The sequence below is a fragment of the Eumetopias jubatus genome, unplaced genomic scaffold (genome assembly GCF_037043125.1).
Source record: "Eumetopias jubatus isolate StellerSeaLion01/CBP00866 unplaced genomic scaffold, mEumJub1_p1.0 scaffold_12, whole genome shotgun sequence".
NCBI classification, from domain to species: domain Eukaryota; kingdom Metazoa; phylum Chordata; class Mammalia; order Carnivora; family Otariidae; genus Eumetopias; species Eumetopias jubatus.
The window spans coordinates 104,105,580-104,128,439 of record NW_028274818.1 but is presented as its reverse complement, the minus strand read 5'-3'; the positions used below and the strand labels follow the sequence as shown (position 1 = coordinate 104,128,439).

The 22,860-nt window shown below is 47.4% G+C and overlaps 1 protein-coding gene, 1 long non-coding RNA gene and 1 pseudogene across 4 annotated transcripts in view; 2 read left to right on the top strand and 1 right to left on the bottom strand.

The window, feature by feature from the left end:
* LOC148162874 (uncharacterized) overlaps positions 1-5,646 on the bottom strand; it is an 11,036-nt gene extending 5,390 nt beyond the window's left edge. The window contains exon 1 of the long non-coding RNA XR_015766407.1: positions 4,876-5,646. This is a non-coding gene — a long non-coding RNA (uncharacterized LOC148162874). The remainder of the gene's footprint in view (positions 1-4,875) is intronic.
* PILRA (paired immunoglobin like type 2 receptor alpha) lies at positions 4,398-22,860 on the top strand. 2 transcript variants are annotated; one of them, XM_028109929.2, is made up of 7 exons: positions 4,398-4,647; positions 4,980-5,369; positions 15,664-15,873; positions 21,372-21,402; positions 22,004-22,053; positions 22,261-22,316; positions 22,494-22,860. In XM_028109929.2, the coding sequence occupies exons 1-7, from the start codon at positions 4,593-4,595 to the stop codon at positions 22,626-22,628; spliced, it is 927 nt and encodes a 308-aa protein (XP_027965730.1). In that variant the 5' UTR covers positions 4,398-4,592; the 3' UTR covers positions 22,629-22,860. The 2 variants fall into 2 exon arrangements, with proteins under 2 accessions (XP_027965730.1, XP_027965732.1); XM_028109931.2 differs by lacking the exon at positions 15,664-15,873.
* LOC114214351 (importin subunit alpha-1 pseudogene) lies at positions 15,880-22,054 on the top strand (annotated as a pseudogene). Its single transcript, XR_015766405.1, has 3 exons — positions 15,880-20,340; positions 21,372-21,402; positions 22,004-22,054. The product of XR_015766405.1 is annotated as an importin subunit alpha-1 pseudogene (transcript).

The following is a 22,860-nucleotide window of genomic DNA, read 5'->3' as shown; positions in this document are numbered from 1 at the left end:
TCTCAAAGATTTTCTCCTGTTTTGTTTTTAAGGTTTTATTTATTTATTTGACAGAGAGACACATAACGAGAGAGGGAACAAAGCAGGGGGAGTGGGAGAGGGAGAAGCAGGCTCCTCGCTGAGCAAGGAGCCCTGCAGGACTCAATCCCAGGACCCCGGAATCATGACCTGAGCTGAAGGCAGATGCTAAACGACTGAGCCACCCAGGTGCCCTGGTTTTTTGTTTTTTTTTCTTCCTTGACTTAATTTTAGGACTTACATTTAGGCTGATGATTCATTTTGAGTTAATTTTTGTAGGTAGTGCAAAATATGAATTCAAGTTCATTTTTTAAATCTAAATTTCCAGTTGTTCAAAAGACTAATTTCTCCACTGAATTGCCTTTGCATCTTTGTTAGAAATAAATTGACCACATAATTGTGAGTCTCTCTGTACTCCGTTCTGTTCCACTGATCTATTTATCTGTCTTGACACCAATACATCTTGATTACAGTAGCTTTATAGTAATTCTTAAAGGCAGGTAGTGTAAATCCTCCAACTATGTACTTCAATTTCAAGCTTTTAGTCATTCTAAGTACTTTGAATTTCTACAGGAATTTTAGAATTGTCTTGCAATTTCTACAAAACAGCTTACTGGGATCTGGTTGAGATTGTGTTATATCTACATGTTGATTTGGGGAGAACTGACATCTGAGCCGTATTGAACACTGTTCATACATATGTATGAAATCTCCATTCATTAATCTTTAATTTCTCTCAGTAATGTTTTATAGTTTTTGTGTTCAGATCTTGCACATCTGTTGTATTTGTTTCTAGTATTTCATATTTGGAAGCTATCATAAGTGATACCATTTTCATTTGACTTCCATTTTTTGTCATTAGTATATAGAAAAACAATTGATTTTCATGTATTGCTCTTGTATCCTGTGACTGTGCTTAAATCACTTAGAGCTCTAGTAGCTTTTTTTGTCGATTCCATTGGATCTTCTACATAAACAATCAAGTCATCTGTAAATGAAGAGTTTTTCCTCCTTTCTTTCCAATATGGATGCCTTTTGTTTTTTGTTTTTTTTTTAAAGATTTTATTTATTTATTTGAGAGAGAGAGAGAATGAGAGATAGAAAGCACGAGAGGGAAGAGGGTCAGAGGGAGAAGCAGACTCCCTGCTGAGCAGGAAGCCCGATGCGGGACTCAATCCCGGGACTCCAGGATCATGACCTGAGCCGAAGGCAGTCGCTTAACCAACTGAGCCACCCAGGCGCCCTGCAATATGGATGCCTTTTGGCTCAATTCTTATACTCACAGCGTTTTAATTTATACAGGTGACTGAATGATGACACAGAGAGGGTAATGACACTGAAGGAAGGTTTTTATAACTTCATTTCCTGCAGAGAAGGAAAATGCCATGCCATAGAGGGCCGGCCACCTGGGGAAGCAGTAGAGGAGGAAGAGGCAAGACCAAGGGGGAAGGCAAAGACCACACAACCACAGGGTTGACTCAGGGCAGAAGAAATATTGGCTTGGTAGGTGAGAGTTAGATAAAGGAGGTGGTTTAGAGTATGGGCCCTGGATTGGTTAGTTTGCATAGGAGAGGCATGCTCCTAGGAATGCCCTTTGCTCTAAGAATAGGCTAGCCTTGGGAGGGGCCGTCTCTCCCCAGTCAGCCAGGCCACAAGTGCCTAAGCATCAAGAATGCAGAAAATTAAAAAAATAGTTAATACCTGTGATAAATGAATGCCAAATACATAAATACAGAATCTAAGAAAACACAGAACACTTTTATTTCTTTGTCTTGCCTTATTGCATGGGCTAGAACCTCCAACATAATAAATGGAGGTAGTGAGAGTGGATATCTTTGCCTTACTCCTGGTCTTAGGGGGGATAGCAGGAGCAAGGTGAGGTACCACGGAGGGGGAAAGGTAGTGATGGATGTGGCCAATGAGGAAGGGAGAACAGAAACTTAAGAGACCTTAGGGGGTAGATCCAAGGTAGTATTCTCAAAATATGGTCCACAGTTCATAGTCCTCACGCGCTCTCTTCTCCTCATCACGTGGCTTCTGACCCCCACCCCCATGGCCACCCTCTGGGCTAAAGAGCTGCATTTAGGCTCTGCCCATCTATGAATCATGAAACTCCAGGCCCTTCTCCCACCAGAAGCCCCCTCTGTGAGAGCCACAGCTCAAGGCTGATCAGTGGGCCTTCTCATTGCTGTTGGGAGAAGTGAGGATGAGCAAACCCAGAGACCACACATCATCTGTGAGCAGAAAATCACACCTCACAATTCCAGGCATCATGGGGATCCAACTGGGTCCAGGGGCCTGAACAGGACATGAAATGCGCAGTTTGCACCCAGGGAGGCCATATGTGGGAGCAGTGGAGCCTGAAGCACCTGGACAACAGGTACTCTGCCAAAGTTAATCTAGTAAACATTTGTATTTAGTAAATATGCCATGCTGCCCAACGGAATGGGCTGGGACACCCTCCAGTGGGTCCAGCCTCCTCCTTGGATGGCCTGGCAAAGAGGAGACTGTCCAGCCAGGTCCCACAGCTAGTGAGACAAGGTGGGAATGGAACTCAGGTGTCACCCCTCAGACAGGGCAGGCTACCCTCTAGAGGAGCTATCAAAAAGGCAGTTGTTCCCTTGTCCTGTCTTCTGTCCACCTTTCCAGCAGTTACCATTTACCCAAGCACCTTCCACAGCCCAGAGGAGTCCATGACATTAAGGCTCAGTTTCTTGACAATGCCTTAGTTTCCTGTTAGTGAAAATACGTCCACCACACAATGTTGTAGAGCTGAAAATGAGGCAATGGATGTTTAGGGCCTGGCTCAGATAAGGGGATCCCATGAAAATGTAGAACTTCTCTTGTCGAGCCTGGGAGGAAGTGTAAGAAACACAGACACGGGCGCCTGGGTGGCTCAGTTGGTTAAGCGACTGCCTTCGGCTCAGGTCATGATCCTGGAGTCCCAGGATCGAGTCCCACATCGGGCTCCCTGCTCAGCGGGGAGTCTGCTTCTCCCTCTGACCCTCTTCCCTCTCATGCTCTCTCTCTCATTCTCTCTCTGTCAAATAAATAAATAAAATCTTAAAAAAAAAAAGAAAGAAAGAAAGAAACACAGACACAGGGAAAGGGCAGGGGCTGCCTGGCTGGCCCGGGGAGACGCATGGCAGAAAACTGTGAGGTTTGAGGAAGAAACAGAAAACGAGAAAGGAAGTCACTCTGCCTGCTGCCACCTCCAGAATACAAGGCCACTTCCTGTGATGAAATCATGCTCTCCCACCCTCCCCATCTACTCAGTAAGCCAATGCCAACCTCATCCAGGGGCAGGAGGGAGCCCAGCCTCCTACAACCTGACCAGGGAGTCACCAAAGTTCCCAGCCCCACTCTCACCCCCACCCACCACCAGTCACAGGCTGGCAGTGCCCTCCATTGGAGATGGTCCAGGGACTGTCACCAGGGTGACTGTACTGCTCCGGGCCTTATATCGCCCCTGGTCAAGGAAGGTCTGGATTAGCCAAGGCTCTCACAGCTGGGGAGGGAATCATCTAAGGAGCATTATAAAAATAGAGCCTCCTGGGAGTCACCCCCCAGAACTCTGCTCTTGGGAGCTGAGGCCCTGAGGTTGTGTGGTGCAACCAGGCAGAAGCATCCAGGAAGAGCAGAATGCTCTGTGGACTCAGTGAGACTGGAGTTTGAGTCTTAGACCTACCACTTGAGAGTCATTCGACCTGGGGCAGGGCTTCTCTGAGCCTGGGTCTCCTCAACTAGAGTGGGGGACAGAAGGACCTGCAGATCCAGTCTTGCATCTTGGGGTCAAGGAGTGGCCTCCAGAAGGCCCACCCTCACCTCTTAACCCCAGGGAGGGTGTGAGACCCCACAAAAGAAGCTGATCAGGGCAGGGAAGGGGCCTGGAAGGCCTGGGTCCTGCACAGGACTGCCAGGGGCTGCTGAAGGGGAGCCCCTGCCGGGAGGGAGAAGAACCAAGAGCAAGCTAGGAGTCCTTGCTGCTGGGGCTGGAGGTCAAGGGCATCTGACCACCAGTGGCTCCCTCCTCCTCCTCTCTAGGGGGCTATAGCTGGGCAGAGACTCATGGCTGCCTGTCATCTTGCTGCAAGAGCTGGAGCTGGTCTTGCTGCCGCCCCTTCATCTGGGAGGACAGACAGAGGCCAGGAGACACTCAGCCAATGAAAAGGAGAGCTAGAGAGACAGACACTGACTCCTAAGGAGGTAGAGATGCTGGCAATGGCCAGGAGTCGAGGCAGAAGGGAGAGGCCACACATGGCCAAGGTCAGAACCATGGCCCTCAGCGTGAAGATAGAGGCTGAGGGCCTCTGTCGTGGCTCTCTGAGCTCTGACCACAAGGAAGCACTTTTGCAACGTAGGAAAAGAAGAAACCGGATTGATAAAGGAAGTGCTGGTAACTCTGGGTACGGGTGAGTTTGGGGAAGGCTCTCACCCTCCCTTGCTCCTCTGAAGAGGCCTGATCCACGCTCTCCAGGTACCTCCTGACTCCCCACGGAGGCACCCCCTAGGGCCTCCCCTCTGGCCTTGGAAGAGCTGCTTGTCTTCTCCTCCCCTGGGAGGAGAGTGAGGCAATGGGTCTGTCCCTGCTGCTGTCTCTGCTGCTGTTGCCGACATGTCTGCAGCCTGGTGAGTGTCCGGGACACCCTGGCTCTGCCCCGAGGCCCAGCGAGTCCCCAGGAAGGGCTGAGGCTCGGCAGCTAGAGAAGGGGTCTGCTGGGGTAGCTGGCCAGGCCTCCCAACCCCAGTAAGCGATGGGCTGGTCCCATAGTGCTAGTCAGCCCCAACCCTTCGCCCTCCCCCCTACCCCAAGTCTGGCGACGGGGACACCCAGGCCAGAGAGCCAGTCCGGTATACCATCTGTCACACTACTGCCCATGGTGAGGGTGTCAGAAGGTCTGGGGTTATCTTCTTCATCTCTCCCAGTGGCTTCAAAGTCTCTCCTCTCCCCCGTCCTGCAGGTAGGTCAGAAGAATGTGATTCAAAATATGACTATGGGATCAAGCAACCAGATCACCTCTCAGCCCCCATGGGTGGCTCCGTCCATATCCGTTTCTCCTTCTATTACTGCTGGGAGTTGGCCAAGGATCCCAGAGTGAGTATAGCCTTGAGACGGGGACAGTTCCATGGGCAGGTCATCTACAACAGTACTCAGAGTTTCATCCATGAGGAATACAAGAACCGCATCTCCCTGAACTTGCCAACGGGTCAGAAGTCTGGCTCCCTGTGGATATCGAACCTGCGGAAGGAGGATGAGAATATATACTTTTGCCGGATCCAGGTGAAAACACTAAGAAACGGCATGCAGGTGTGGCAGTCCCTCCAGGGGACCAGGCTCACCGTCACCCATGGTGAGTCCAGCTGCCCCGGCAGCCGCCACACCCACCCTGCTGAGGCTCTTAAAGGCCATGGTGCCCTCGTCCCCCAGGCCTGGCCAGGCCCCGATCTTCCTGCTCACCCCTTCTCTCAGACTCCTCTCCCCACACTCACCCCCTCCCTAGGCCTCTGCCAACTTTGCTCTTTCTCCTCCATCACCCCAGGCCTGGGTTGCCCTCCTTGACCACCCCCCTCACTGCCCGCTCCTGATCCAGGCCCCCCAGGCCCCGGCCTCAGCACCTCCTGGGCTTCCCAGTTACCCTCCCTTCTTGCTCCAAGCTGGGGCTCCAGCCCTGCCTCCCTACCCCCCCCCCATGCTGTCCAGGTGGACTTGACTTCTTCAGGATGTGGGCTGCCTTCCCTTTGTCATGTGTCCGTGCATGCAGCCCCAGCCAGCCCTGAGTCTTACGTCTCCCCACAGCCATGGGCTCCGCCCAGCACACACAGCAGGTACCCAACGATGACCGAGAGCCCCGGTCCCCTGGCAACACCCCATTACCTGTTTTCCCAAAACCCCCACTTCCTTCTCCTGCTCTGCTCCTCGGAACCCGGCCCACAATGCTCCCCGCCCCAGCCCCAGCCCTCCTCTCCTTCCCCATCTCCCTCTTCCCCACCTCCATCGTCTTTACCCGCCTTGCTCCCCCATCCCTAGTCCCCACCTCTGCCTGTACTGTCCCCACTGCCCACTCCGATCTCGCTGCTCCGTGCTGGCCTTTGAGAGGCGCGTCTGCAGCAGAAATAGGGCAGCTCCCACTTACTGTGCACTGTGTCGGGTCGAGCAACCTGGTATGCATCGCCCTAGTTAACCTTCCCCACGACCCCACAGTTAACAGTAAGTACTGCTGTCATCTTCCTGTTAGAGATATATTGGGACGCTGAGGCTCCAGGAACCTAAACACTGACTTGCCCAAAGCCACAGTCCTGGTGCAGGCGGGACTTGAACCCAGTTTAAGCCCAGAGCCTCCACTCTTAACCAGTAGTTGCTCAGCCTCACCGGCTGACCTGATCATATCATTGTCTTGACCTATTGTTCACCGAATAATGGGATGTGTTACATTAATAGATCTTCCCATGTTACTCAGCAGGCCGTGGGAACTTGAACCTAGGTTTGTCCCCAGAGCAGTGTGGGGAGGGCGTCTCTCTGAGGAGCAGGGACTGGAGGGTGTATTGTCTGTAGACAGTTCCTTAAAAACTAAAAATCATAGGTTTGCTTTTTACAATCACTTGTGCTGCCAAGTCTGAGCAATGCATCACTGTTCCTGGTGGGAAGGACACTCTCTGTGTCCCCACTCTTGGTAACCACTGCCCCGTAGGACCACCATACTGGTTTTAGAGCAAATAGACAGTGGCTCACAACCTGAATTAGGCAAGACAGCCTTGGATTTATATTTCTGGCACCTCCTCCATCTTCCCTTAAATGGCCTTTTTGGGGAGATTTTGGCTCTCAGACCCCCCTTCCTCCTCCATAATCCTCCTGACTTTTCTCATTTTTCAGTTTCAGTCACGTTTGCTATGAGTTTCATCAATAAATTAATTTTTTTTAAGATTTTATTTACTTATTTGAGAGAGAGAGAATGAGAGCTAGAGAGCACCAGAGGGAAGAGGGTCACAGGGAGAAGCAGACTCCCTGCCGAGCAGGGAGCCCGATGTGGAACTCGATCCCGGGACTCCAGGATCATGACCTGAGCCGAAGGCAGTCGCTTTAACCGACTGAGCCACCCAGGCGCCCAATAAATTAATTTTTTCAATTAATGCAATTAATTGGATATTCATGCTCATATATATTTTTTAAATACAGGAAAGTAATAAAAAGAAATGTTTTTACCCAGGATAAGTATCACCATGCAAAAACATCACCCTAAAGGAATGTTTGCTGCTAATAGAACTGATAAGTTTGTGGTTGGCATAATAATGTTTTTTACATACAGATGTTTTCTCACTATACTCTCCTTTGTAAGTTCCTCTTTTTATTTCTTAGCCCAAAATCCTGTATTGTACTAGGAGCTGAAAATATTTTAATTTCTCCTGATTTTTATCTGCTTTCTTTTGACAGTAAAACTCATTAATGTATTGAGGATTTCTTTTGGTATATGGTTTGAGGTAAAGAACTAATTTGATCTTTACACCAAGAAACAAATCAATCATCCCAACTGCATTTATGGAATCTTTTTTCTCTTCTTCATTGACTCATAGGCCTGGCCTTTTTGCCGGATAGCACCCACTTCTGGTCTGTCAACTCCATTTCCCTGTTCTGTCTTTTATCTTGTTGCTACCACACTGTTCTAGAGATTGTAACTTCACATGTTTCAGTGGATGATAAGACTATGTCCATCAGAACCACGTTACTTCCTCAAAAACCTTATTCTTTTGGCCCTATTATTTCACATAAATGTTAGGGTAAGTTTGCCAAGTTCTGAAGAAAACACCAACAGGTATTTTTAAAATCAGAATTGCATTAAACCTATAAGGCAATTGACAGAAATGGAAATCAGTGTAAGTCCAATCTTCCCACCCAGGAATGGCCCCTATTTTATATATACCTCAGTAACCTTGGGGGAGTGTTCTTCTAAAGACCATGTAAATATCTCATGAGATGCTTTCCTCTAAATCTTTTATTTTTATACTAATATGCAACATTATTTTTTGAATGTTCATTTTCTATTTTCTCTAGAAAATATTGCATAAATACTGGCCAAATGGTGGGTTATATGCACGTTTACTTCCTTTCTCTACCAAATCCTACTAAAATGACAGCAAAGGGAATTTTTTAAGACAAAATCTACAAGGACAAAAAATATGTGAGTCCTGTGGTCAGAAACAATATTTGGGAAGCTAGAAATACATAGACTAATGTAACTGGCCTAGGAGACCTGGGGAGCTTAGCCGAAAACTGGCAGTGGGGAGACCCAGAAGAAAGGCGATTTTTAAACTGCAAAAGGGCGACCGCAGACCTCCCGACAGTGGGAGTGAAAGGGGGTCAGAAAGCTAAAGGACTAGGTGAGAATCTATTTAAGAAGCAGGGAAACCTCTCTGCCCCCTCCCCACCCAGCAGAGACTGGAGATTTGCTTTTCAGAAAGCATGGACAAGAGGGACTCTGGGAGCAGTACCCCAGGCATACTGGGGGCAAGGGTTCAGTCCTTAAAACTGGAGATTTGGTGAATTGATGAGACACTAAATGTCTTGCCCCCCACCCCTTAGATGCCTCCCAGGACTCCAGCAACGCAGCTGGTATCCCCCACCGAACCAAGGGCAAGAAATCAGGAGATTCTTCTCTGGAAAATCTATCTGATGGGCCCAAAAGGATCTAGAAATCCTAACAGATCCTACAGCCCACTAGCTGACAAGCACTTTCTCCCAGACCACACACACAGCTTCCAATCAGCATGGCTCTCTGCATGCTGGCCGCCAAGTGGCCAAGGACATGGGGTCTCAGCCTCACACGGAATCCTCCAGCCCTGATGATTGACCCCTCGCTTCTGCTGTGCCTGGGATGCCTGAGGCTAGATACGCCATTTTAAAACTATGATTACATTGAACACTTAAGGAATCCTTCCCCCACGAAACACACAGCAAAACAAATGGGGAGGTGGGGAGCGAAGGGAAGTACCTGGAAGACACCAAAACAATGAAGGGAGAATAAAACTCAGATAACTACCATCTTCAGAAAGTTAAGACCACAAGCATGGAGCAACAGAAGGAGCTTTCCAAACAAACAAGGAGCTCTTGGGAATTTAAGCTATAATGGCAAAAATGGAAAACCTGGTAAAAGGATTGAGAGATCAACTTGACACAAATGTCCCAGAAAGCCGACAAAGAGTCATGGATCTGAAAACTGCAGCGGGTTGGATAGCAGCCCCCACAAAGACGTGTCCACATCCCAGCCCCCAGAACCTGGGACTGTTACCTTACATGGTAACAGATATGAGTCAGTTAGGACTTCTGAGGTGAGGAGGTTATCTGAGATTCTCTGGGAGGGCCCTAAATGCAAACACAAGCCTCCTTCTAAGAGGGAGGCAGAGGGAGACTTGTCACAGAAGAGAGGGCAGTGTGGCCACAGAGCAGAGACTCAGTGGTGCAGCCTCCAGAAGCTGGAGGAAGCAGGGAACAGAGTCTCGCCCAGAGCCTCCCGAGGGTGTGAGGCCCTAGTAACACCTTGCTCTCCGACCTCTGGCCTCTAGGACTGTGAGAGACTAAACTTCGGTTGTTTAAAGTCACCCAGTTTGTGGTCATTTCTTACAGCAGCCATAGGAAAGTAATATAAAGAAAAAATGAGGATTGGTCCAAGAGCTCCAGCCTCTGAATAATGGGAGTTCCAGAAACAGAGAAGAGAGAAGGCCATGGGAAGAAAACATTGACCAAATAACTCTAGAAATTTTCCAGAACAAAGGAGTCCAGAGAAATGGGTAAAAATAAAAAGACCTACCTTGGGACACAGCAACATGAAATTTCAAAACATCAGGGACAAAAAGATGATCCAAAAAATTTCCAAGGAGGAAAAAACAGACCACAGGAAACTTGGGAATCACAATGGCTTTGGCCGTCTCCATAGTAACAGAGGAAGCTGGAAGACAATGGTTGAATGCCTTGAAATTCTAAGAGAAAATTCATTCATTCATTCATTCATTCAACAAATATTGATTGAACACCTACTATGTGTCAGGTGCTAATACGGACACTGGGGAAACAGCAGGAAAGAAAGAAAAAAAAGCAAAACATGCTCACAACAATGCCACTTGCACATAAATGTGGAAAGAAGACGGAAAAGAAAGCCAACAAATTAATTCTGTGTGTTGAATGGTGGTGAAAAGAGAAAAGGAGGGAAATGGAGCAGGATCTGGGGGATAAAGGTTGCTAGGGGTGCTACTCTATTCAGCTGGAACGGAAAGGCCCCAGAGATATTAGTCAGAGCCAGGAGGAAGCAGCCACTGCAACAGGGGGACTGAGGAGAGTTTTGAGTAGAGCACAGGATAGGGAAACCAGTCAGGGATGGGAGACACCTGCAACCAACCCCATGACTGACGAGCAGGGTAGAGAGAAGGTACTAGGACCAGAGAGGAGCTGTAGCCTCTGGGGAGATAGAGTCAACATGTCTGGGATGGTTAGTTTTACGTGTCAACTTGAATGGGCTAAGGGATGCCCAGAGAGATGGTAAGACATTCTTTCTGGATATGTCTGTGATGGTATTTCCAGAAGAGTTTAGCAGTGGGTGGGCATCATCCAAATCCTTGAGGGCCTGAAAAGAACAAAAAAATAGAGGATGGGCAGGGACCTCTGCTTCTCCTGCCCTCAGACTTTGGAGCTTCTGGTTCTTGGGACTTTAGGATCACACTGGGGCTTACATAAATGGTCTCCTTGGTTCTCAGAACTATAGGTCTGACCTGGAACTAAAACCCCAGCTTTTCTGGGCCTCCTGTTTGCAGATAGCAAACTACAACTTCTCAGCTATCATAATCACACTAACCAATTCCTCAAAACTCTACATCTCTTTCTATACCCCATTGGTTCTATGTCTCTGAGAACCCAGATTAATACAAGACCCAGTGGAGAGGGGCCAAGGGCTATGCCATGACCTACCCTCCTCTCTCCCTCTCTCTTTTTTTTAGGATTTTATTTATTTATTTGAGAGAGTGAGATTGAGAGCATGAGCGGGGGTTGGGGGGTGGCGTGGGGAGGGGCAGAGGGAGAGGGAGAAACAGACTGCCCACTGAGCAGGGAGCCCGACGTGAGGCTCGATCCCAGGACCCCAGGATCATGACCTGAGCCGAAGGCAGACGTTTAACCAACTGAGCCACCCAGGCGCCCCTCTCCCTCTATCTCCTGATGGTGACTCCCACTGGCCACTGAATAGGAACCAGTGTGTGAGAGAGCCCATGGATGGAGTCCACTAAAACCAGCCTCCAAAGGCACAAAGCAGGTGGAGAAGAGTTGGGGAGTGGATCTAAGAGAAGGCAGCTGAGAAATCCAGCCTAGTCACAGATCTACAGGAAGTGAGGGAGAGGTCTGGAGAAGAATGTTCCAGTCAAGAGGGATCAGCAAGGGCAGAGGCCATGAGGTGGGACAAGTACAGCCGAAGCAGATGAAGAAGCTGATGGTGGCAGGAGGTGAGATCAGAACAGGCAGTGGGGGCAGGTCCTGTGTGGCTCTGAAAGCCAGGGAAAGAACTTTCACTCGGCGCAATGAGTCTAGTGAGGGTTTCCTGCTGTGCTCTGATGTGCATTGTACAAGTGTCCCTCCAGCTGTTGTATGGAGAGTCAGACTGTAAAGATGAGTAAGGTCACCAGCAGGGACACCAGTGAGAGGTGATATGTGTTGAATAGGGTGATAACAAGGGCAGGGGAGATGCTGGTTATATTTTGAAGACTGAGCAGACAGGATTTGCAGATGATGGGATGTGGGGGTAAGAAAGAGAAGAAGCAAGGGTGACTCTAAGGCTTTTGGCCTGAGCATCTTGAAGGATGGCGTTGCTATTTACAGAGAGGGGGACATGGGGGAGGAACAGGCTTGGGAGGAAATCAAGAGTTCTGTTCTGGACATCTGAAATTTGAGACATTATAAGACAAACAAATGGAGGTGTGAGTAGGCAGTGAGATGCAGGAGTCGGAAGCGTGGGGAGAGAGGTGGCTGGATATGTAAATTTGGGCAGGAATGGCATGTTGCTGGTAATTAATGCCATGGGACTGGATAAATTGTCTGGGAAGTGAGTGTAGATAGAGAGGGGGTCCTAGACTGAACTAAGGAGGTCCCATGACTGTTACAGGTTAGGGAAAGGTGGAATCAACAAGAAGACAGAAGGAGCTGCTAGGGACACAGGAAAAGAACAGAGAGAATGTTGTTCCAGAAGGCAAGTGAAGAACCCATGTCGTGAAAAGAACATCGGATGCTGGACTGTCAAGTAAAATGGAGAAAATGAGGGTGTGAGAAATCTAAATCCTCGATTTCAGTGGGAGGAAGTAAATAAACACGACTTGAGACAAGTCAAGCAACAGCTATATATTCATGTGATTTAGAAATACAAGGTTAGGGCGCCTGGGTGGCTCAGTCGGTTAAGCGACTGCCTTCGGCTCAGGTCATGATCCTGGAGTCCCAGGATCGAGTCCCGCATCGGGCTCCCTGCTCAGCGGGGAGTCTGCTTCTCCCTCTGACCTTCTTCCCTCTCATGCTCTCTCTCTACCATTCTCTCTCTCTCAATAAATAAATAAAAAATCTTTAAAAAAAAAAAAAGAAATACAAGGTTAATGTCAGAAGAAATAGCTAAGGGTGGGCTTATGCAGGGGCTACTGTTTTTATAAACTGTATGGAATTTGTGGACTCTTTAAATTATGTGCCTATTGGGGCGCCTGGGTGGCCCAGTTGGTTAAGCAACTGACTCTTGGTTTTGGCTCAGGCCCTGATCTCAGGATCCTGAGATTGAGCCCATGTCCTGCTCCACACTCAGCGGGGAGTCAGCTTGGGATTCTCTTTCTCCCTCTTCCTCTGCCCCCCCACCCCGTACTCTCTCTCTCAAATAAATAAATAAATCTTCTGGGGCGCCTGGGTGGCTCAGTCGTTAAGTGTCTGCCTTCAGCTCAGGTCGTGATCCCAGGGTCCTGGGATCGAGCCCCGCATCGGGCTCCCTGCTCCACGGGAAGCCTGCTTCTCCCTCTCCCACTCCCCCTGCTTGTGTTCCGTCTCTCGCTGTCTCTCTGTCAAATAAATAAACAAAATCTTTAAATAAATAAATAATCTTTTTTAAAAAATCAATTATGTGCCTATACAAGTTTGATAAATGTTAAATTTTGAAAATAATAAAGGTACTGGTAATACTTGCACATCATTAAAAAAAAGGTCAAACAATACAGAAGGGAGTCAAATGAAAACTATATTTTTTTCTCTGTACTTTATCTCCCCAGCCACTACTTCTTTCTGCAAAATGTTCTCTCTTACAGATAATAGATATAGACATAACACAAATAGAATCAAACCGTGTACTATTCTGCTCTACAACTTGTTTACATTTGCCCGTACCACAAAATATCTCTCCTTTCAGTACATGTACAACTCTGCTTTTTAAAAAAAAAAGGCTGCAGGGCGTCCCCGCTGCAGCAATGTATCACAATCTACTTACTCAGTCTTCTGTCTTGAGTTGCTGCCACATCACAAACAAAGCTGCAAAGAACACCCCTAAACACAGGCCTTTGAACACTTGCTCAGCATTTCCACAGGATAAATTTCTAGCACTGAAATCATTGGGTCAAAGGGCATGCCTGGGTATGTTACATTTTGCAAATGCACTCCCAAAGGTTGTGTCAACCTACGTTCCCAATGTGCCGGTCCTGGGTATTTTCCTCCCCTCAGATCAGTAAGAAACATAGGCCTTTATCATTTTAACCTGCATTAAAAAAAAAAAAAATTATGAATGGAAAGTAGCGTCAGGATTACATTATCATTTTATGAAATGAATTAGAATTGCATCGTTTACCATATCTCTCTGTGTTCTAGAATCTATTTGGGAATTATTTGTTCCTTAAATTTTCATAAGAATTTACCCATAAAGGGCACCTGGGTGGCTCAGTCGTTAAGTGTCTGCCTTCGGCTCAGGTCATGATCCCAGGGTCCTGGGATCGAGCCCCACATCGGGCTCCCTGCTCAACGGGAAGGCTGCTTCTCCCTCTCCCACTCTCCCTGCTTGTGTTCCCTCTCTCGCTGTCTCTCTCTCTGTTAAAAAAATAAATAAATCTAAAAAAAAAAAAAAAGAATTTACCCATAAAACCTCCTGAGCTTGGAATCCTAATTATGATAGGTAGTTCTTTAATAGAGTTCTCACTTTTTTTTCAAGTTTATTGTTTTAGCAAAATCTACCCCAGATGTAGGGCTCAAACTCATGACCCCCAAACCAAGAGTCTCATGCTCTTTTGATTGAGCCAGTCAGGCGTCCCTAAAGTTTTTACTTCTTTGTTTACCTATCACTGAAAGTGTACTACTTAACTCCATTTTCAAAAATTTTTATTTCAGAAAATCATCCAATTCAGTTTTTAAAATTTATCAACCTATAATTGAGCATACACTCACAAATGATTTCAGCAGGCTCTTGTTAGGTTTGCAAGAGTCTTGTCTATTTTCTTGTTTGTTTCTTGTTTTTTTGTTTGGTTTTCCCCTAAATAACTACTTCCTGCATTTATTTCTGTTGTCCTGATTCCTAATAAATTTATTCCTACATAGGTTTCATTACTATTTTCCTCTGAGTCTTCTTAGGGCTGGCTTCTTTGTGGTTTTGGTACTTTTTCTGAGGAATAATATATTCTGTTCATTCTTCAAATTTCTTCTTGTTTTAAATAATAAAAGCACTTAATACTATGAATTTAGCTTAGAGTGTGGCTTTAGTCACATTCTAGGAGGTTTTTTTTTTTAATATGTATTCCTCTGGTTTTTATTTTTCTAAATAGCATGTTATATACATTTGTTTAAGACTTTAAAATTTTTATCTCAATTAAAAGATGGTTTTATTATTCCTTTCTTATGAGGGTCGACAGAAAATTTGGTCCACACTAACCAGAAGATTTTATTGGAGTTGAATTTTTTCCTGTGGTTTAGCATTCTGTCAGTTTTTAAACAGTGCATTAAACATCTACAAAGGTACAATCTTTTTGTAGGAAGTAAAGTTCAATATATATTAATTTAATCTTAAAAACATATTCCTAATATTAACTAGGTGCTTTACAGTTGTTTTGTCACTTATTAAAACAATCTAGAACGGACAAATACTGTTTGGTTCCACTTATCAGAAGTCCCTAGAGCAGTCAAATTCATAGAGACAGAACAGAACAGTGGGTGTCTGGGGCTGGGGAAGGGGGTGCATAGTTAGTGTTGAATGGGGACAGAGTTTCGTTTTGAGAAAATGAAAAAGTTCTGGAGAAGGATAGTGGTGATGGTTGCACAACACTGTGAATGTACTTAATGCAACTGAACTATATACTTAAATATGGTTAAAACAGTAAATTTTATGTTAGCTATATTTTACCACAATGAAAAAATGTTTTTTTCTTCCTGTGATTTAGTGATCCCTATTTGTCGGCCATGAAATGAGGTTCTGAGGTCACACCACTGATGGGAGGTAGAGTCAGCATTTAAGCTGGGGTGATGAAAATTCATTACCCCCTCCCTGTGTGAGAGCTTCAGAGAATTGCTCCCCACCCCCAATATTCCCCAAACTAGGGAACAAGGTGACAAGTTTCATCCAGAAACCTCCAGTCCTCCAGGGGAGAATCTGCTAAATTCTCATGTCTTCTCAGCTGCCGAGAAGACCACCGAGGGCCCCACCACCACTGCCCCCACCACCACTGCCCCCACCACCACTGACCTCAGTGTCTTGGAAGGCACTGGGAGTTCGGCGTCTTCACCCCTGAGTGTGGGAGCTGCAGTTGGGGTGGCACTGGCTGGTGCTGTGCTCATACTTGCAATTTTGGGACTGATACTCTACCTCTGGTGGAAGAGAAGCAAAGGTAAGTGGTTCTGGGCCACACCCCCCACCAAGCTTCCCAACTGAGTGCTTTTCAGAACCACCAGCATCAAAACGACCCCAGGTGCTGGTTAAAAAATGCAGATCCCTGCTGGGCTTGAAGTGTGGGTTTGGGAATCTGCATTTTTAAAGGTCTCATCAAGTGGTGTCTGTGTCATCAAGTTCGAGAACCACTGCTCCAGACCAATCCCTCTCCACAAGTTTGATCATTTTCTAGTTTTTGTCTTTTGACTTAATCATTTCTCATCAATCCTCACCTTTTGGTTCATTTGGAGGGGAGGGTCAGCCCTGGGAAGAGTAAGGCAAGAACAGAAGGGACAGGAAGTTGGCTCAGCTCATCAAGCATTGGTTGAGGGCCTATTTTCCAGGGGCTGGCTTGTAATTGGAGATTACAAATGTAAATAAAGCATAGGTCCTGCTTTCAAGGAACTCAGGGGTGGAGGGAGGGGAGAGGGAGTGACTGCCTCATTTGGAAAGAGCTGTGGTAGGTTGGGAGAAAGGAGGGGACTCAGGGAGGACTTCCCATAGGAAGTGAGCTTGCAAGAAGTCTCAAAGAATATAAGAGAATTGGCCAGGCAAACGGTGAGGGTGGTGAGGTCACTGTCCACGCTGGTGCAGGAAATCAGTGCGGGAACTCTAAGTAGCTCAGTGCTGTGGGGGAGGCTGGAGATGGGAGAAGAGAAGCTTGTAAATGACACCCAAGAGCCTCTGATCCCAGAGGCAACCTCAGCTCTGCCTTACAGATACATCAGTCTGTGGTGGAGGGGCCAGAGGTGGGCCAGGCGGGGCCAGTCTAATGCGGTGGCGGTGGATGGAGGGAGAGAGCCAGATCCTGGAACAGTTTAAGAGGGAAAACCAGTATGACTTGGTGATTGGACTGGTGTAGAGGTGAGGGAGTAGAAGAACTCGGGTGAATGAATCCATGGTGAACCACCAAGCAAATTAGAGAACACAGAAGGTCAAAGACCATGTTTGGGGGAGAACGATGGTTCTCTAGTTTGGGATATGTTAGAGATGCCTGTGCGGCATCTGAGTAGAGATGTCCATCAGAAATGTGGATGTATGCACTTACAGCTCAAGAGGACAGGGCTAGAGGCATTCATTATTTACACCCCAACACGCTCCAATATTGACTTGAAATTCCTCTGAAGAAAATTTTCAGTGAGAGGAGATTAGCCCCATCAGACACTAAAGCACAGAGGTGAAGAGCACAGAGTCTGGACTGCCTGCAGTCAAATCCTGGCTGAGTAAACTCTGGTGCAATGATACTATTACTCTGGGCCTCAACTCACTCATCAGTAAAATGAGAAGAGTAATAATACTTACCCCGGGGGTTGTCATGACAATTAAATGTAATGCATTGAGAATAGATCCTGGCACGGAATAAGGACCACATGAGCATTAGCGCCTGCAAGTGTTAAGTTGTAATAATTAAAATGACTCAATGCTGTCATACTGAAACACAGATGAACCAATATATGAAAAGAGAAAAGCCCAAATATAGGCAGGATGAAACAGATCAAAATACATTCAGGAATTTAGTAGGTTAACAAGTAGCATTTCTAATCAATGGGGAAAGAGGAGTCATTCAATACATGGTGCTGGAACAATTGAGCAGCCATCCGAGAAAATAATGTGATCTCATAATTTGTACCAAAATAAATTCCACAGAGATCAATCCAAGAGTTAAATGAAGGGGAAAATAACCCTAGTACTAGAGGAAAGCATGTGAGACCATCTTATATCCATGGAGTGGAGATGGCCTCCCTAAGTATGACATAAAACCTAAAAGCCATGAATAAAAATATTGATAAACTCAATGATATACAAATTGTTTCTAATTCTGCAGAGGAAAAATCACAGTTGTCCCTAGAGTGAGGATGAGGGTCGGAGATGAAGAGCTGTGATAGTCACTGAGGGAATGGAAGATGGTATTTCAGGATTCCACCCAGATGAGAAGCCAGAGCTCTGTAAAAGCTTCGCGGCCCATGATCATGTTTCCCCTCGCAGTATTCAATCATGCAGGTTTAGAAACTTCTAGAACTTGTTGGTTAGAAGTTATGTTTTCCTGCTGGCACCAGAGACCAAAAATAACAGGGTTTACGTAAGACGGAGTTTCTTGTTTCCCCTCATATAAAAGGGTGAGGAGGCGGCCACACCGTCTTTGGGGTGTTCCGTGGTGGACGTTTTGAGGGCAGCTGTCCTGCGGCTTGCGCGCCCCAGACCGCCTCCTGTGGAAGCCTGAGCCGGCTGTGTAGCTTTCTCCCTTTGTCTCATAACCATGTCCACCAACGAGAATGCTAATTCACCAGCTGCTCGCCTTAACAGATTCAAGAACAAGGGGAAAGACAGTACAGAAATGAGGTGGCGCCGAATAGAAGTTAATGTGGAGCTAAGGAAAGCTAAGAAGGATGACCAGATGCTGAAAAGGAGAAACGTAAGCTCGTTTCCTGATGATGCTACCTCTCCACTACAGGAAAACTGCAACAACCAGGGCTACATGTAAATTGGTCTGTTGATGACATTGTCAAAGGCATAAATAGCAACAATTTGGAAAGCCAGCTCCAGGCTACTCAAGCTGCTAGGAAACTGCTTTCTAGGGAAAAACAGCCCCCCATAGACAACAGAATCCGGGCCGGTTTGATTCCAAAATTTGTGTCCTTCTTGGGCAGAACTGATTGTAGTCCCATTCAGTTTGAATCTGCTTGGGCTCTCACTAACATTGCTTCTGGGACGTCAGAACAGACCAAGGCTGTGGTAGATGGAGGTGCTATCCCAGCATTCATTTCTCTGTTGGCATCTTCCCATGCCCACATCAGTGAACAAGCTGTATGGGCTCTAGGAAACATTGCAGGTGATGGTTCAGTTTTTCGAGACTTGGTTATCCAGTATGGTGCAGTTGACCCACTATTGGCTCTCCTTGCAGTTCCTGATATGTCATCTTTAGCATGTGGTTACTTATGTAACCTTACTTGGACACTTTCAAACCTTTGTCGCAACAAGAATCCTGCACCCCCATTAGATGCTGTTGAGCAGATTCTTCCTACCTTAGTTCGTCTCCTGCATCATGATGATCCAGAAGTATTGGCAGATACCTGCTGGGCCATTTCCTACCTTACTGATGGTCCAAATGAACGGATTGAAATGGTTGTGAAAACAGGAGTTGTGCCCCAGCTTGTGAAGCTTCTAGGAGCTACTGAATTGCCCATTGTGACTCCTGCACTAAGAGCCATAGGAAATATCGTTACTGGGACAGATGAACAGACTCAGGTTGTAATAGATGCAGGAGCACTTGCTGTTTTTCCCAGCCTCCTAACGAACCCCAAAACTAATATTCAGAAGGAAGCTACGTGGACAATGTCAAACATTACAGCTGGTCGCCAGGACCAGATACAGCAAGTTGTGAATCATGGATTAGTCCCATTCCTCGTTGGTGTACTCTCTAAGGCAGACTTTAAGACAAAAAAGGAAGCTGTCTGGGCTGTGACCAACTATACAAGTGGTGGGACAGTTGAACAGATTGTATACCTCGTTCATTGTGGCATAATAGAACCATTGATGAACCTCTTAACTGCAAAAGACACCAAAATTATTCTGGTTATTCTGGATGCCATTTCAAACATCTTTCAGGCTGCTGAGAAACTAGGTGAAACTGAGAAACTTAGTATAATGATTGAAGAATGTGGAGGTTTGGACAAAATTGAAGCTCTACAAAACCATGAAAATGAGTCTGTGTACAAAGCTTCATTAAACTTGATTGAGAAGTATTTCTCTGTAGAGGAAGAGGAAGATTAGAATGTTGTGCCAGAAACTACCTCTGAAGGTTATACGTTCCAAGTTCAGGATGGCACTCCTGGGACTTTTAACTTTTAGATTGTACAGCTGAGGCAGAAAGTTGTTTGTTGTGTACTCTGTTTGGTAGAAGTTTGTCTTACTGTTTCTCTACTAAGAACTCTTTTTAAATGTGTTTTGTTATTGTAGCACTTTTTACAACAAAACTCTATTTGACCAGTTCCAAACTGTACAACCTGTATGAAGCTCTTCCTCAGTGGGTTTCTTATTTCTATGTAGAATCTCCTCTCTTGCAGTGTCCTATAAATAAAGATTACATTCCAAAAAAAAAAAAAAAAAGGGTGAGGAGGCGGATAGCAGAGGCCAGTGTCCTCAGGCACTCAGGCTTCCATCTTCCTGCTCACTGTCCTGGCTACTGGCTTCTATCCTGAAGGTTGCCTCATGATCCAAGATGGCTGCTCAGACTCCAGCCATTATTTCTGAATCCAAGCAGGAAACAGGAGGAAGGAAGAAAGGACAAAAAGACCACAACTTCCCCTTGAATTGTATTGGCGAGGATGTAGTCATGTGTCCCACATCTATCAGGAGGGGAGCACACTGCCACCCCAAATAAAATCAAGGTTCTGTAACTGAGTAAGAAGAAATGGATGGATATTGGGTAAGCAAATAGCACCCCCGCCATAGGCCACAGCCAGAATTAAAGATGTGTCAGCTAAGTGTGGCATAAGGACAGGGGAACAGGAGAGGTCAAGGAGCTTGTGAGAGGGGAGTGGAGAGTAGAGGATCAGCGAGGAGCTTGGACAGCCCGAAAGAAAGTGGATTATTAAGGCACAAGAGTTCATGGGGTCAACGCACAGGTATAGTAAGCAGGATGGTGGTAAGAGAAAGCTGGAAGGAAAGAAAGTTGTAGCATAAAAATGATGCTGGCGTTTAATATTTCAGAGTTCTCAGTCCCAGAGATTAAAAAAAAAAAAAAAAAAGTCCAGGGTATGGTGGAGTAGAAGGCCCTGGAGTCTGGGAGACATAGGAGTCCCGTGTGTTCAGAGGGCTGTCTCCGTGGATGACGGGACCTCCTAGGATGGGGTGTTGGGTGATGGAGGGGATGTCTGTGAAGCACGGGCCAATCCTTGGGAGATGCCACCGAGAAATTCAGGAGGATGAGGGGGGAAGAGGGTGGGCGGACTGGTGGGTTTCAGTGGCAGAGGGTGGAGAGGAACGGGCTGCGGTTCAGACCCAGGTCCCCGCCATGAGGTTCACAAGGCAGGAGAGAAACCACCACCACTAAGGAAAGCACAAAAAGCCAGTGTTTCAGGGCAGGAGGAAGCAGAAAGTCTGAGACAAGGGTGGAAGGAGAGGAATGGGTGGGCAGGGCCTCAGCAGTGGAAGGAGCAAGGTTGAGGGATGCTTAGGGAATTCAAGGAAGGGGGAAGGAGACAAAGGGAAAAGTTGAGAGAGTGGGAGGGAGGAAGGGAGAGAGAAGGTGCAGGTAAGAGCAGCTCTCCCAATTTGGTGTTGAGGACAACCACAGGACAGGGTTGGGCAGCCTCAGGCATCCCAGGTGTGTTCAGCAGAGCTGCTCCACTGCCCTGGTCTCTCTGGGGGTTGGTCCCAGAGCACACAGAGCAGGAAGGCAGGGAGGAGAGGCGCCCTCTATGGATGGCACCCTGACATACTGCTGTTCCCCTACAGATCTGCAGACTAAAGCCAGAACTGTAGCCAGGTGAGTGCTTGTCCTGCTTGGGAAACAGGAAGTCCCTTATGGGAAGAGCACAGGGCACCTATCGCTCCGCTCTCCTGGTCCTTTCCCAGTGGGTGTCTCTTTTCTCAGAGCCACTTCCCTCCTCAGCTCCCAGCCTCGCCTCCCTCCCTCCCGCTGGAGCCCTCTTCCTCTCCACCCTCCCCCCTCTCCTTCCCTCCAGCCCATCTTTTCGACTTCTTTCCTTCTCTCCAGCCCCTTTCCTCCCCTCTCTCCCTTCCGGCCTAGGCACCCTCCAGAAGACCTGAGATGGGTGGAGCTGCTGTTCACTCTCTAGTTTGTACCAACACCGCAGGGCAGACAAGACTTCACCCTTTCCAGGGCTCTTCCAACAAAGCAGCTTCTCCAGGACAATCCGCCTGCAATGGGTCCTTGGGACCTCTGCTGGCTACACGGCAAACTGCCTCTGGATCTTCCAGGAGGCCTCTAGAGAGCTTCAAATGAGAGCTCACCTCAGAGTGTCAGGGGGTCGCAGAGCCCCCACACAAAGAACCAGCCCCACACAGGTTTGAATTCTCTTCTGCTCAGCCTCTAACCCACTTTCCGCCCTCTCCTTCCTATACAGGGGATCCTTCCAAAACACTGAGGAGAAATATGAGAACATTGGGATTAAAAGTAAGTTCTTATGGCCATCACTCCCCCACCCTCCACCTTGGCCTATCCGTCCCCACACACTCCCTGCTCACACACGTGCCCCACCCATCCCTCCTGCCTGACCCTGGTCCTTACGCAGCAGATGACCTCACTGCTGGAGGCCCCTGCCCATTTCCCTACCCTGGCTGGCATGCCACCTGACCCCAGCACACCCTGATTTTTTTCTAGGACAACAAACAGGGCCCCAGCTGGAGCCCAAGCTGGAGCCCAAGGTGGAGCCCAAGGTGAGCATCTCAGACTAGGGACTGAAGGAATTAAAGAGAAGTTTGGAGAAGGTGGGATGGAGGAAATAGAGGGACTGCTCACAGCCTCGGTGGAACCCTCAGGTGCTGGGTTACTGCTCTCAGGTGGGGACAGCTCCCCTTTCACTGTCTCACCCCCTTCTCCTTCCTTCTCACCAGGATGAAGCCCAGAACAACAGCGGCATCCTCTACGCCTCCCTCACTCTCTCCAGCTCATCACTGGCAGCATCTCCCTGCATCCCTCCCAAGGAGAGGCCCCAGGAGGAGACCCTATACTCTCTCATAAAGGCCTGATGAGTGGGACTGAAGGATGACCTCCTTAGACTAAACTGCCCAGTGGGTCACAGCTTCTGATAATAACCCCGGCCAGACACAGAAGACTCAGAAGTCAGCAGGTGTGGAAGGCCACCAAGGACCGCAGAAAAACAGAGCCATCTGCTCCAACTCCCTCTCCGCCTTCCCAGCCCTTGCCCACAAGAATAAAAGTACCTAGAATTTGCCCCAAGGCATCTAAGGAGAAAACTGA

What these genes read in the sequence shown, in the direction of transcription:
- PILRA (XM_028109929.2), top strand. Translation starts at nt 4,593, where the DNA reads ATGGGTCTGTCCCTGCTGCTGTCTCTGCTGCTGTTGCCGACATGTCTG. An exon ending in GCCGACATGTCTGCAGCCTG is followed by an intron (nt 4,648 to 4,979) that starts GTGAGTGTCCGG and finishes CCCGTCCTGCAG; the next exon opens with GTAGGTCAGAAGAATGTGAT. An exon ending in AGCCCAAGGTGGAGCCCAAG is followed by an intron (nt 22,317 to 22,493) that starts GTGAGCATCTCA and finishes CCTTCTCACCAG; the next exon opens with GATGAAGCCCAGAACAACAG.